The sequence below is a fragment of the Phyllostomus hastatus genome, unplaced genomic scaffold, assembly GCF_019186645.2.
Source record: "Phyllostomus hastatus isolate PE091 unplaced genomic scaffold, TTU_PhHast_1.1 phas_contig_40, whole genome shotgun sequence".
Classification (NCBI taxonomy): domain Eukaryota; kingdom Metazoa; phylum Chordata; class Mammalia; order Chiroptera; family Phyllostomidae; genus Phyllostomus; species Phyllostomus hastatus.
The window spans coordinates 96,032,815-96,047,085 of record NW_025333872.1 but is presented as its reverse complement, the minus strand read 5'-3'; the positions used below and the strand labels follow the sequence as shown (position 1 = coordinate 96,047,085).

The following is a 14,271-nucleotide window of genomic DNA, read 5'->3' as shown; positions in this document are numbered from 1 at the left end:
GCTCAGTGGTGTCACTGCACTGCGGACCGTCACCGTGGGGTGGGACGGCGGGACCCGTTCTCAAGATGGGTCTGAAACCGGTGGAGTCCGGACTGAGGCACAAAACCCACGCGTGACGAGGTCGCCGATGACGCATCGTGAGCGTGCGCCACTCGGAGAATAGGCACACTCCCTGAAGTCTGTACACGGCAACACTGTTAAACGACGTTGGTGGAGTAGTACTGAAAAACAAACTTTGCAAAATGTATTTTCTGAGGCTAAATTGCTAGAACTGCAAAGAATAAATACTTATCTGCCTCATCTGCTTTGCCTGGTGGAACAGGGAGACTTTGGACCCCCCCCTTCCCTACCCCCTCCTCACTTTCTACTGAGACGCATTCACCAGAAAACCCGCCCAGCACCAACTGTTACTATGCTTCGCCTAAAACGTTCGGTATGCGTACTGTTATTCTAAAAGGCGGTTTTGTTTCTGCAGTACAACCGGTACCAGCACTACGGCGCGGAGGAGTGCGTGCTGCGGATGGGGGGCGTGCTGTGCCCCCGGCCGGGCTGCGGGGCCGGGCTGCTGCCGGGGCCAGAGCAGAGGGAAGTCACCTGCGGAGGCGGCGACGGCCTGGGCTGCGGAGTGAGTACGGCAGCACCGGGGGTGCGGTCTGTGCGTGTGTGTGTGTGTGCGTGCGTGTGTGTTGGCTTCGGCAAACCGGCTCAGCGACCCACGTGCTTTTTCATTCCCCTGCCCCAGACTCAGACATGTTTGAACTGAAATATAAGAAAACCAGTAATAACATTCTTATATAGGACATAGGATTCCAGATGTGATCGATGATTGATGATAGATAGATTGATTTCTTTTTTTGGAAGGGAGGGAAGAACGTCTGGTTCAGTTCGCTGTCATTGGGTTTGAGATGCGGTGAGTCTCCAGACCAGCCTTAAAGTTTCCTTCCCGTGCTCAGCTGGTCCAGAGCAGGAACTTGTGGTTCCTTCTAAGTGGGCTCTCAGTAGACGGGCGTGAAGGGGAAGGAGGATTCCCCATCAGCAACGTCTTAGCAATGTTGTTTGCCTCAGTATTTCAAGAAATAAAATGGAGATCAACTCGGAAAACGTGAAATGCTACTGTGCCGTAAAAGTCACTTCAAATCGAGATGAGCAAAACGAATGGTGCCTCTTCAGGAGGCGGAATGAGAACCGTGGGAAAGGTCCGTTCTCAGAGGCCCGCCGGTGTGGCCTTGCCCCCCCGCCGCCGCCCCGTCTCTGGCTGCCAGCTCTCGGCGAAGGGCGAGCTCATGGCAAGGGGCGAGGGACGCTCAACTCAGAGGCAGAGAGCTCACTGAAGTATAAATTGAAATGACAAATGGATAATAATCCTGACATTAAATTTCACGCAGGCTGGAAAAGGAGGAGAGTGTGTCTGCTTATAAAATACTACTGAACTTGGATGGGAAACTATTTCTTTTAAAACAGACACATCGTGGGGGGCTTGTGACAAAGTGAGGGGCGGTAGCAGAGGTGGGTTACCCAGGCCCCATTCGGAGCCCGGGGAGTCGCCTGCGCCCCAGGGAGCACCCTCGCCCTCTGCACGGGCGCCTGCCTGTCACGCAGTGGGGCCCACCAAGCCCTGGGCTGAGCAACAGAGCCGAGGGAGGGGCAGTGGAAAAACAAGGAGATACCGTGACCTGTCGGGGGAAATACCTCCGGGCTAGTAATTGTGGCTGCGTCGGTGTGAGAACTCAAGGAGCGTGCGCTCGCCTTAGGAATTACGGGAATGGAGCCCGTCTCCAGCCTCAGGGGCCGTCACTGCTGTAGAGTCTGGGCCAAGGGGGCGTGGCCTCCGCAGGCGGCCAAACCCCGGGCCAGAAAGCTGGGGTTTCTGACTTCTTTCCAGATGAGTTACGGAGTTTTCAACTAATGGCCAAACAGCGTGCTTCTGCCTATGAACTGCCCACTGCCCTCTCTTTAGGGAGTGAAGCATCTCACTCTCTAAAGCTGGCTTTAAGATCTAACTTTAAGCTATGGCTGGCGTAGCTCAGTGGATTGAGCGCAGGCTTCAGACCAAAGTGTCCCAGGTTCGATTCCCAGTCAGGGTACATGCCTGGGTTGCAGGCCACGCCCCCCAGCAACCGCACATTGATGTTTCTCTCTCTCTCTCTGTCTCCTTCCCTTCCCTCTCTAAAAATAAATAAATAAATTCTTAAAAAAAAAAGATCTAATTTTCTCCACGCGGTGGGGAGTCTTTTGGCTCATCTTCAGGTGCTCACCTGACTTTAAAGAATTCTGAAGGTTTGACGTCATTTGTAACTGTCGAACTCCTTTATCTTCCTCACACAACGTGACATTGCACGTGGCACAATATTTAATCTCCAAATCGTGGGAGATTCCGTGGGAAGTGAACTGAGCTGGTTTTACATCTTCGAGTGGAGAGAACTGGGGGGTAGCCCTTACCTCACGGCAGGTTGCCGTCTCTAATTGTGTTTCTTCGTCCTTTGGAAATTTGAGGTGATGAGTCGTGTTTTATTTTGATTTGTCCGCTTTGTTTTCTTGAGAGGCGAGCCTGCTAGTTTGTGCACGGCTTTTCTGTTGTTGTGCAGCAGCGAGCCCCCAGTTTTAGCCGTTTCGTTAATGAGCGTGCGTTCTCTCGAAGGGTTTCCGAGGGTCCGCAATCGGGGAGCGCGGCAGCAGGGGCGGGTTCTGGCTCGGAGGCCGCGCTGGGCTGGGCTCGTGGGGGAGGGGCGATTTTCTCTGCTCATCCTTCTTTGTTCTCCCGACTGACCTAATAAGCATACTGACATGAGACAGATTGGCAGGAGAAAATACTCAGAGTTAACTGTGTGTATACAGGGGTTCCATAAGAATGTGACACCCAAGGGTAAGTCAGGAGGTTGGAGCTTTTCTGTGGCCCTGAGCTAGGAGCAGGGTGAGCATGGTTTGGGGCTTGCGAGGGGAGGGAGGGAATCAAGGAAGTGGGTGCTGGCTGGGCCGCCCTCAACCCTGGGACAGAGGGGACCTCGGTCAGATGGGTCCTCCCAGTCACACCTAGTCCGAATCAAACTATGGATTTCTGTGCCGGCATCTCCCTTTCTGGGCCAGGTCTCCAATCTGAATTCTTTTTAGCATTTGTGGGGAAGCCCATGGTTCCTGCTAAGTCTTTGAGTCTTAAAAATAACCCGCTTCAAATGATGTTTCAGAGAGGCTTATCTCCAAACTCGGGGGTACAAACTCGACCACCCTTCCGGGAGCAGACTGCTGGCCAGGGGGACCCCAGCTTCTCCTGGCTGCGGGCAGAAGCCCACAGTTTCTCACAGAGTGGCCCTGGCCTTCGGCTGTCTGTCCCCAGGACTGCAGCTGACTGACCTGGAGGAGGTTGTCCCAGAGAGGAGAGGGAGGCCACCGTGCCTCGCTTGGCCCCATCGCAAAGGCCACACCCTGCCCCCTCGGCTCCACTCCGGCAGAATCGGGGTGCTAGGTCCAGCCCACCATCAGGGGGACGGCAATTAGGGCCCATCTTCAAGGAAAGGGTGTCGAGGCATTCACAGACGTGTTTCAAACCGACGCAGTTCACAGTTTGAAAAGGCTGAAAAGAAGAACAACGAGAAAGGATTTTCTGAAAGAGGCACTGAACTGGATGCTGCCTTTTCCCTGCCTCCCTGGGCTGCCCCACCCCCACACTCTTCCCACGTCAGTTCCCATCGCTCCGGCCTCTCGATGGAAAGAAGCTGACCTCGCCATCCCCCCTCTCCTTCAGACCCTCAGCTTTCACGAAGGATGCTAGCCCGATTAAGGAGTCCTTGGGGATTCTGTAGTAAGTGCTTAAAAAGGAGACTGGGCGGGATGCCTTCAAGTTCGGATCCTGACTCCACCAACTACTCGTGGTCTTAGATTTTGTGCCTCTGTTTGCTCATCTCTGAACGGTAGGAGACTGACATAAATATCAAGTGTCATAGTAGGTATGAAGTGCTTAGAACAGCGTCTGGCATTAAGTGTATATTTATTGAATCAAAAGCTTGGTGTTCGTTTATCAGAAGCTCACCCAAAGACCTAATATTCAAGGAAAATGAAACTGGTCGCTGTTGTATATGGTTTCCATCCGAAGGAACAGACTTCAGCACTTTGGTTGCCTTTGGCTTCCTTACAGTCGGGGCGAAGGTTAGTATTGATGAGTCTCTTGTTCCGGCACCTGGCGACCGATGTCCGTTGGGAAATCAGATCACGCGGTCCTGTGCCCCGCTCTGTCACAGGGCTGAGCTGTCACCCGGAGAACGGCGGGTGTCAGCCAGTAAATGAAGTCAGGGTTTCTATTTAAATAGTGATGCGGGTCCGTCTAGGAAGGGTCTGATAGATGTGATGGTTTCAGCAAGTTTCTTATTGTTCTGAAGAATTATTTGAGACTAAGCACCACCTCCCAGGACTGGTGGGAAGCAGTGCTCCGTCCTCAAACAAGGTGAAGTGTTACCCTGGTTTCGTGTCTTTGCATTCCTGTCCTCAGGTTTTGTGTTCCGGTCTTCATTAAACCCAGGTATCGGGGGCTCAGCATTCGCCGAATGAATGAATGAATGAATGAATCGTAATGTTGAGGCAATCTGAAGGCGCTTTCACTTCCATTTTCAAATATTCACCATCATTTATCCAATACTAGACTTTCTTACCTTGCCTCAACAGGAACCTCTGCAAAAAATATTTAAAAACCTCCATATATTTATACAACATACAGTGTTTTACTCGCACGCACAACACATAATCGGGAATGCCAAAATAGACTAAGTTCAGAGATCCACAAAAAGTTCACGAGGGACCTGCAGGGACTATAAAAATTTGAGTCTACACGCCCTGTGAAAGGCTACCCAGCCAATAAAGAATTGTGTGCGTCCTGATATGTAAAATGTCTACATCTCGGGAGCAGTGAGGTTTCAGCTTTGACACAACACGGACGCGTTTTACACGGACAGACACGATTCAGTGGACAGCATGTGTGGGGATCCAGTAGCCAGACCTCACTGTTCGCTAACCTTTGACCGCATTTTTCCGACTGCTCATGAAATCATTCCTTGACTTCCGGAGGAACTCATGTAAGCGTTAGTCTTCTCTCGGGCCTTCTTGCTGTTCATCAGAACTATCTCAGTAACTCTGATGACTCCAGGGTGAGATGTTGACACGTCTAATACTAGACGACAGCAACGAAATGCGGACTGCAGTACCCCCACCACCCGGGGAACACAGAAAGCCATGGCCATCAAACCCGGTGAATTTTCTACAAATAAAGCATCTTCGTCTTCCATGGCGGTGTTTTGGGATATCACATGTCGGGAAATAATTTCTTAAAATAATACTGGCAGCTGGATGAAGAGCTTTCTGTTTTAACTTAGAAATCCAAGGACAAGGTTTAACTAAAAAATAAAAAAAAATTTTAAAAAAATGGGAAAAATACACATTTGCATGAAAACCAAAGATGTGTCTAGAAACCGAGTTCCTGGCTGTTAGGTAAGGAGCAAAGCCGCATTTCTTAAGGCCGTCGATACTCAGCCCCCGGTCGAGTGGACGCAGCGAGAAGACCCAGCGCAAACTCCCCGAGGAACCACCGCAGGCGGGCATCGGGGCCCTCACACCAGCCCTCCCAACCAAGTTAGCGTTTTGCATTGTTTTCCTTGAAAAGGGTCGGAAAAGCTTCAGAACCTAAAGTTACAAAGTCTCCACCACAACCCACGCAAGGATGGGGTGCAGCCTGCTGTGTGCAAAGACATTTCTTGTTGGAAATGGTGGCGTTGAACTACTTACAACAACAGCATTAAGACATCGTTGAAAACCTTGGTTCAGTATGAGTCACTGTCGGCCCTGACAAAGGGAAAGCGGCTGATGAAGAAGACAAAGAGCGATGCTTGGTCTGTCTCTCACAGACACAACTAATGAGTGAGTTAAAAAATTAATCACTAGATGGGAAGCCTGTTTTTTCACTGTGTGGAGCTCGGGAATAGAAAGCGAGCAGATGGTCGATATTTAATAAGGAAAACAAAATGGCTGCTTTACCTAGTCTTTAAAGATACGTTCATCGTATAGATACACGTAATTTAATTAAATTACGAGATGTGGAACATTATACTGACTTCTCCTTCTCTTAAAAAAGCCTAGAGATTAAAACCTAGACTCTGAATTGAGGGGGGTTACACCGTGATGCTTTCTAGGAGATCCCGAAAAGGACAGGTGCTTTTCGTGATGAGTGGCACAGGTGTGCAAGCGTCAGGTAAGCTCCGGCTGGACCCTGCTCACCTCGGTCCCCCGGCCCGCCCAGCACGGAAAGTGGAATCACAGCTTGCTGACGCCCTGCTTTTTGATGTGCAAGATGTTATTTACCAAAAAGTATTTTAAAAACAAAGTTAATGTTATGAAATGTCAAAAAAAAATATGCACTCTATTTATTTGACATGTGTCCAAAAATCTAATTTAAGCTCTCAAATTGGCTCATTTGCAGACTGGAAATAAGGCTCGCTAGACTTCCCTCACGTGAGGCAGCTCGAAGTGCAGAGACAGAAAGCTTTCTATTTATTTTAATTAGAGGAACCGTTCGCAGAAGCACAGTTGTGCATGTCATTCCCCCAGAAAACAATCATCCGCGGGCAAATGTTCCTGGAAAGTGCTCTGCGGTCCGAAACAGGAGTATACGTTTGCTAACAACACAGACCACTGATCCCTGCACTAGTCTTGAGCTAACTTTGGTCACAGTAAAGGGAAATATGAAATAATGACACCCTTTCAAAGTGGTGAGCACCGTCGCTTGGAACAGTGTGTCGGGAAGCCAGCCCGGCGGCAGGCAGCCGGGTGGAGAGTCTGCGGCCGGAGGGGAGCGCAGAACCTCTCAGGAGGCGGACTTCCGCTGACAGTGACTCGGCCTCCACGTTTATTTAGATCCCACGTTTCCTGCGGGGGAGGGCTGCGCCATCCAATACGGCAGCCGCTCGCCACGGTATGTGGTTCCTCGGTCGCAGCAGCCACGTGTCAGGTGCCCACCGGCCACAGGTGGCCCCCGGCTGTGGCCTGGACAGCGCAGAGGAACACATTTTCATCACGGTCCCAGAAAGCTCCCTAGGACGGCGCGAATCTGCAGAGAGACCGGGACATCGCCTGCGGCAGTGAGGTTTGCACACTCGGCCTCGCGACTCTCCCCGTGCAAGCACTTCCGCCTCTTCGGTTCCGGTTAAAAAGCAACACCCTCCCGTAAATCAGAGCGGTTATCTAGGGACAAAAACAGCGCAGACTCCTGTTTTGAAAGCGAGCCTCCTGCAGCCCAGGCTCCGGCGCCAGGAGGGGGGTCGGAGGGGAGCGGAGGGGCTGCTCGGGGATCCGGGGTCAGCTGGCTGGACACCCCAGTGAGGCTGAGTGTGTCCTGCAGGACCTCACGCTGCCCGGGTGCAAGCACACGTGCTGCCCGAACGAGCAGAACAGCACAGAGGCTCTCCTAACTCTCCAGAGCAGGGCGTCACACTCACGTTCGCCGGGGCCCACGTCAGCCTGGCGGTGGCCTTCAGAGGGCTGAGTGCAACTTTAGGACCGTGTCCATGTAACTACTCCTTAACCAGGGGCAGGGAGCTCGGCACTGCCGCCGGGTAGAAACCAGGCGCTGGGCCGGGTAAAACAGGGTGGAGGCCGGACTCGGCCGCGGGCCCTGTGTTGGCCGCCTGTGCTCTAGAACAAGAACTGCCTTTCGTGTGGAGGGTCTTCTAAGATGGGTGTGTCACGGGACCACCGGGGCGAGAAACCATGGGCCCTGTGTTCCCGAGCGCACGGGGCCGACTGGCGGGCCTGGGACGGGCAGGGTGCATGGGTGGGCGTGGAGGACCCCAGCCCAGGACCCGCGACGCTTCCCTCCGTGCAGAGAACCGATCGTGCATATATATCGTGTAATTGTACACTACGTATTTGTGAGACGACATGTTTTAGCGAAATCTGTGCGTTTCTGAAACTTCCAGGGTGTGTCATTCGACGAGCTGCAGGCCCACAGAGAGGACAGGACGAACCTTCGTGACCCTGAGCGGTTCATAGCGTGTTTTCAGGCAGGCCCTGTAAATGAACACGAGGCCATGTAGCCACATAGAATAAGGGACATACATCATGGTGCATAGAACAAGGGACATCACGGTGCATAGAACAAGGGACATCACGGTGCATAGAACAAGGGACATCACGGTGCATAGAATAAGGGACATCACGGTGCACAAAGCGTTCTCACACAGCAGGTGTCCATACTCGCTCATGTCATGTCAGCTGCGTCGCAGCCCACGTGACGATGACAAAGGGACCTCGGGGCTCAGATCTTCGTGCTTGTTCTGTGCACCAGCAGGACTCGCTGGGCACACTGATGGGAACGAGCGGAATGTGGCGGTATCGGGGCCGCGGCGGCCGTACCTGCCCCTGGGGGGCGCTCTCCTGGGGCCGGAGCTCCCCTGCCTGGCCTTCGGTGTGGTGTCTCTCCTCCTCTTCCTTCCCAGGGTCCATCGGGAGCTCCGGGGGACACGGAGCTGTGCTCCGTCTCCTTGTGCCGATATCCCACCCCCCCCCCCCCCCACTCTTTCTCAGGTCTTCTAACCCCAGGGGGTCGCAGCCTCTTTCTGACTGGCCTCCGGCTCTCCATTCTCCACAGGACAGCAGCCCCCTTGGGGACCTGGGCCCTCCCGTGCGCCTGTCTAGGTCACGGCTTCCGTCACCCCTTCCCCTCACCCCGCCTTCAGGAAGCGGCCCCGGGGGCCAGCCCGGTCACCCCGCTCACTCGTGACAGACCCGGCTCCCCTCTCGTCTGGCCTCCGGGTCATGGGCAGGGTCGTCAGAGCAGGTTCTTTGTTCTCTCCTCCCCCCGCCTTCCTTTACTAATTTTTTTTATTGTGGAAAATATATATATATATATCAGCATTTTCCATTTATAACCATTTCAAGTGTACAGTTCAATGACATTAAATACATGCATAATGTTGTATAACCAGCACCACTGTCTATTTCCAAAGTTTTTATCGCCCCACACAGAAACTCTGGACCCGTTTACAACGGCGACAACTAGCTCCCCATCCCCTCCGGCCCCTGGTAACCTCTAACCTACCCGCTGTCTCTACGAGTTTGCCTATTCTAGGAATCTCGTACACATAGAATCACAGAGCCTCTGTCTTTGTGTCTCGTTTATTCATTTGGCCCGATGTTTTCAAGGCTCGCCCCTGCTGTGGCAGGTGTCAGAACTTCATCCCTTTGCACCGCGGAGTAACATTCCCCTGTGCAGCTGTGCGGGTAGACCGCAGTTGCTTTCTCCCGTTTTCCGATACATTCTATCAGTGGGAGCAGCCCTTCCTCCCCCTGGGCCAGGAGCCCTCCATGGGCTCTCTGACTGCAGGCACGCGTATATGTATATGATACAAAGTCTTAGACTCATTGTAAGTTGCATTTCTGCTCTCAAGTCCTTAAAAATGCCTTATCTCAAAAAGTAGATTTTTTCAAATCATTCGATCTCCTTCCTCCCTCTGCCCCTCGAGGCCCAGCCCTTGGCTCCGTACCTCTGTGCACTTGGTGTGAGACCCCAAAGGCGCCGGTGCCGCTCCCCGGGTTCCCGGGGGGTCCATCACGTCTCGCCCCATGGCCCTGCCTCTGTATTCATCTTCCGTGGAGGCTGACAGCAACACGGCAACAGCTGGTCACTCATTGTATCCCGAGAGACCTGAGAAGTATCTGCTCCGTCCATGTCCGCAGTTGGTTTTTAATTCCAGCACTCAAAATTAGTCTTGCCTCAAATAAAAATAATCTAACCCTCTGTTAGTGCCTCTAATGTTTCAGCCTCATCCCGGGATGCTCGCTGCAGACCAAACAAAGTTCCGTGTCCCAATTTGGGCAGCAAAACCCTAAGCCCAGCTCCCGCAGGTAAAACAGCGATGGCATCCAGCTGGAAAAATACGTACCTTATGCACATGCTGCAAAGATCTGTCAAGATATCTGCAAAGCATATTCTTTGCAACACTATTTTGTAATAGATTAAAAATAGATTGGAAACAATCAAATTTTCAATAATATTATAGTGGTCACACACACTTTTGACATCTCTATCCAGTGAAACACAAAACCCTGTTGAAAAGAATAAGGCCACTCTGTGTGTTACGTAGCAAGTGTTGGCATCTAGAATTGAGTGAAAGAGCAAGAAAGAAAATCAAGGCTCATAAACATGTAAAATATTTTCCGGGGAGAATTAAAGAAACTCGTTGCCTTAGGTTAGAGAAAGTGGGGATGCAAGGAAGGAAGCTGTTACTTCTCAGTTCATAACTTTCTATAATGTTTGAGCTTTCTGAACAGCCGGATGTATTCTCCTTTTTAAAACATGAGGGATTACCCTAGTTTATGAAACATCTTTAAATGAAACTTCTTGTATGTAACAGCTAGTAACGTTATCTGTTACAAATAAAAAGCAGGGCGACCAGTCATTAAATGAGGTCGAGTCTCGCATGACTTCGGACCACAGTTTCTCTGAGGTCGGACGGGGGCGGGAAACCAGCTTTCCTCCTGGCGGAACCCACGGGCGGGAGAGCCCAGTCCACGCAGCGGGTCTCCCGCTCCTGGAAGGAGCGAGAGATGCAGGCGGTCGCCTGGCACCCGCTCGGGCACTTGACTCACAGGGCACACACACGTTCCCGCCCCACCCGTTTGGCTGAGTGACGCGTTGAAAGAAACGGGGAGTGAAGTCCGCTGGGAAATGTAACTTATGTTCTCAGAAGGGGTCCTATGAAACACGTCACCCAAGGTGCGAACCGCTATGAATGCAAACGGGCGGATTTCCATGTTGGTCTACTTTTTAGTTTAAAGCAGCAATTTTCAACCTTTTCCGTCCCATGGCACACATAAACTAATAACTAACATTCTGCAGCACACCAAAAAATACATCTTTTTGCTGCTCTGACAAAAAAAAAATAGGGAGAATTTTGATTCAGTCGCATGGACAGCTATTGTTGTGTCGGCTGTTGTCATTTTTTTAATTTGACAATCTAAGGGGAGAGCGGTCAGTGGCCCTGACTGAACAGTCGGGTCCCGTCCGTTTCAAACATTCCTGTGGCACGCCGGTTGACACTCAGTGGTTTAAGTCCCATCCAAATAAGAGGAAAATATATTCCAATGGTAGTCTGCACCTACCTGTATGCTAGGAGCTATATTCTTGCCGTGTGTTTCATTGGTGGTTTTTGTTTATCCTCCTGCTTGTTCATACCTATGGTCAGTGAATGCAGAGTTTGGTGTGGCCCAGACGGAGCAAGCCCTCGGCACAGGGCACCGTGTCTCCCGCTGCTTCTCAGACGCCCCCCGGAGGAGGCGGAGCCTGTAAAGGGCGGCGTCTGCTCCCCTGGGGGGGGGGGACAGGCCCTCCCTGGAAAGCCCAGTGGCTCCCGGGGCCGGCGGTGTCCGAGGGTCTGTGACAGGTCAGAAACCGTGCCATCCGCCGCCCTCCTCCCTTGCCCTGCGTTTCAGTCGCCCAGGACTCTGCCAGGTGGCCTGCTCAGACCCTTGCTCCCGCCAGGAAGGGGTGAGGCCTGGGACTGGAAGCTGCAGGCTCCCAGGCGCGTCCAGCCTGGCCCAGCCTGCCCCCGGCTCCCGGCTGCCACCTTCCCTCGGGAGAGCCCCCGAGCCGCCCGCCCCCAACAGGCCTTTGTCCTCCTGCTCATTTCAAAGTTCATCTCAGGGGTAGAGAAGATGATTTGTTCAAGTTAATTTTATGTAAGAATCTTTTTCAAGGAGAAGGGAAAACTCAAGTCAGTAAGACTACAGGCCCATAGGTCACCCATAGGTCAGGTGCAGGCCAAGTGTGCGCACTTGTCCGTTCTGCCCGCCCTTGAACCACCAGGGTCAGAGGTGGGGAGCCAGCGGCGCCCTTGCAGAGCGAGATGGCACTGCCTGATGCCTGATGGGCGGTAGGGAGTCATCTGTCAGGTGCGCCTCTGGCCGCATGTCCGGCACAACAGCCACCCTCCTCCTTGAGGAAGAAGCCGGCCTGGAAAGCCCATTTCTCGCCGCCACCTGTCACTCTGATCGAGAAGGAGACGCTCTGTCCCCAACACACACACCCCCACCCCGCCACACAGGAGTCGCCCGGCGTGTGGCAGCAGTCTGAGGACTTAATGTCCCGCGGTTTTTCTTCCAGTTCCTCTCCAGGTGTTTGCGGTAGACGGGTCCTCAATTCACGGGGAGTCCGGAGGAGCTACTCCTGCCGCCGCCCCCACCGCCAGCACCCAGCCCCTCACAGAGTGCCCCCCTCCCTCGCGAAGCCTTGAGCAAATGACTGGCCACTCGCGTTCCCCTGGACAAGCCTGGAGCCTGTCCCGTGCGCGGGCCCGCGGGCCGGTCCTGCCTGGCGGTTTGGAGGAGACCGTAAAGGCAGGCACGCTGAGTCCAGTCGACGCCTGCGTTAGTCTTTTGCAGAAATTAGATGGGATGTTACTTGCCGGCTTTTTAAAGATCTCAGAGTGCCTGGGATGGGTCCTCCCAGCAGAGAAAACACTCTGACGTCACCCTCGTTCAGGTCACTCAGGTCGGGAGTTCCCCGCGGACACCAGAGGTCAGCCACACTGGGTCCAGAGGGCGGGCACCCCAGGGAGGGGAAGAAACGCCCGTCAGACGCCTCTCCGCAGAGACACGCGCGGCTGGGCCGTTGCAGAGCAGCACCGTGTCACCGCGAAGTGCAGGAGCCGCCTGGTCCACACGAACGGTGAGCGAGAAGACCGGAGACTGGAGACCCTGGTGAGACTCCGTCTGTGCGCCCGACCTTCCCTCCGTGGGTCGCGCGGACACGCTTCCCGCCATGCCGGCCGCTGACGGTGGAAAGCCCTCTCAACTGGCGTTCGGAGGCCACCTCGCTGTGTGTATCATCAGTCTGCTGTTGGAGAGAAATGGAAGGTGGTTTCTCATGAGATCTCGGAAAAGCACTAAACATTGGGAGCGAGCAGCAGTTCAGATAGAACACTGGCTCTGAGTGTTCTGAGCGTTACTATAAATGTCACCGGCGCGCGCGGGGACACAAATTGCCCTGGGAAGCGAGGACAGTGCCCAGCATGGAGGCTGCTGGGAGGGCTGTTTGCCTTCTCGGTGGGAGCGGGATGGCTTGCAGCTGGGGCAGCCCCGGGGCCCGGCCCCCGCCCAGCCGGGGGGAGCTTCTGGCGGGTCGCAGTGAGAACGCGTTCCCCTCTCTGGGAGGTGACCCTTCCTGGCCATGGTGCAGGGAGAGCCAGGTCCTCGGTCCTGGACAGGACTACTCTGGCCGTCTGCTCCAAAGCCACCCCGGGGCTGGGCTGCGAGTCACGGGAGAGAATCCGGCTCCTCTTTGCTCAGTCCAATGGGATTGAGCTTTCTGCCTCTTCAGCCGACCTCTCTTCACTGGTGCACAACCATCATCCTACAAAGGACCAAAGGGACACATTCACTCTGGGCGGACAACACACGAAGAGCGACTTGATTGACAAGGACTTCCTGGTGGAAGACAACATAGCCCCCAGCTTCTATCCTGTGATATTTCTTGTGTCCTCTGCGGCGGTGACAGCCGAGGAAATGTCCCCTCACGTCCCTCGGACTACACGGGTTGCAGTGCCCTCTGTCACGTTATTGGGACGTCAGCACCACGGCCTGTGACCCAGGCCCACGGCGGCAGGGGCTGAACTAGTGGGAGCTGATTTCTCTCGCTTGTGAAAGCCTTCAGTGGAGATGGCCGTGTTGCTCCGGCGACCCTCCTCATAGTGGTTGAGGTGACTCAGTGCCAGGTGCACGTGTCGGCCCGGACTAAAGGGGTGGGCAAAGGAGGGCACGCCCTCCTTCGGGCCAGATCTGGACGTGGCCCCGAGCACCGCGTTCACATCCCAGGGAGAGAAGCGAGCTCCACGGCCACGTGGCTGCTCCCGGGCAGTGGGTGGCGCGAGCCCAGGCACAATTACAACCAAGGGGGAAGGGCGAGGGGGTGGCGGGGGGCAGGTCAGTCTGCCCCCTAGCCCCCCCCGTCTGCCACAGGTGCCCTCGCTCCTTTATTCTCACCCCAAGACCAGCCTCAGGTTTTTGTATTTTCACACACAAAGAATTTCTTCTGCGCAGAACGCTGCTGCTTCACTTCTAACAGGACCGAGCGCTTGCTCGGTGACCTTCTCTTTAGACAATACATGTGCTTCACTGCCGCGTGCAGCAGCATGAAAACGAGACCTCCCACGATCAGTGACTCCCACGCCACTGTGATTGCCCCTTCATTCAAGGTGTTGTTGCCACAGTAACCTCCTGAACTCGTGCAGACGGGTAGCC

At 53.9% G+C, this 14,271-nt stretch overlaps 1 protein-coding gene across 3 annotated transcripts in view; it reads left to right on the top strand.

Moving 5' to 3' along the window:
* The window catches only part of PRKN (parkin RBR E3 ubiquitin protein ligase), an 831,387-nt gene that overhangs the window by 710,546 nt on the left and 106,570 nt on the right, over positions 1 to 14,271 (top strand). For all 3 annotated transcript variants that reach the window (XM_045844065.1, XM_045844064.1, XM_045844066.1), the window contains one exon: positions 476 to 625. In XM_045844065.1, the coding sequence (XP_045700021.1) occupies positions 476 to 625 (150 nt within the window). The remainder of the gene's footprint in view (positions 1 to 475; positions 626 to 14,271) is intronic.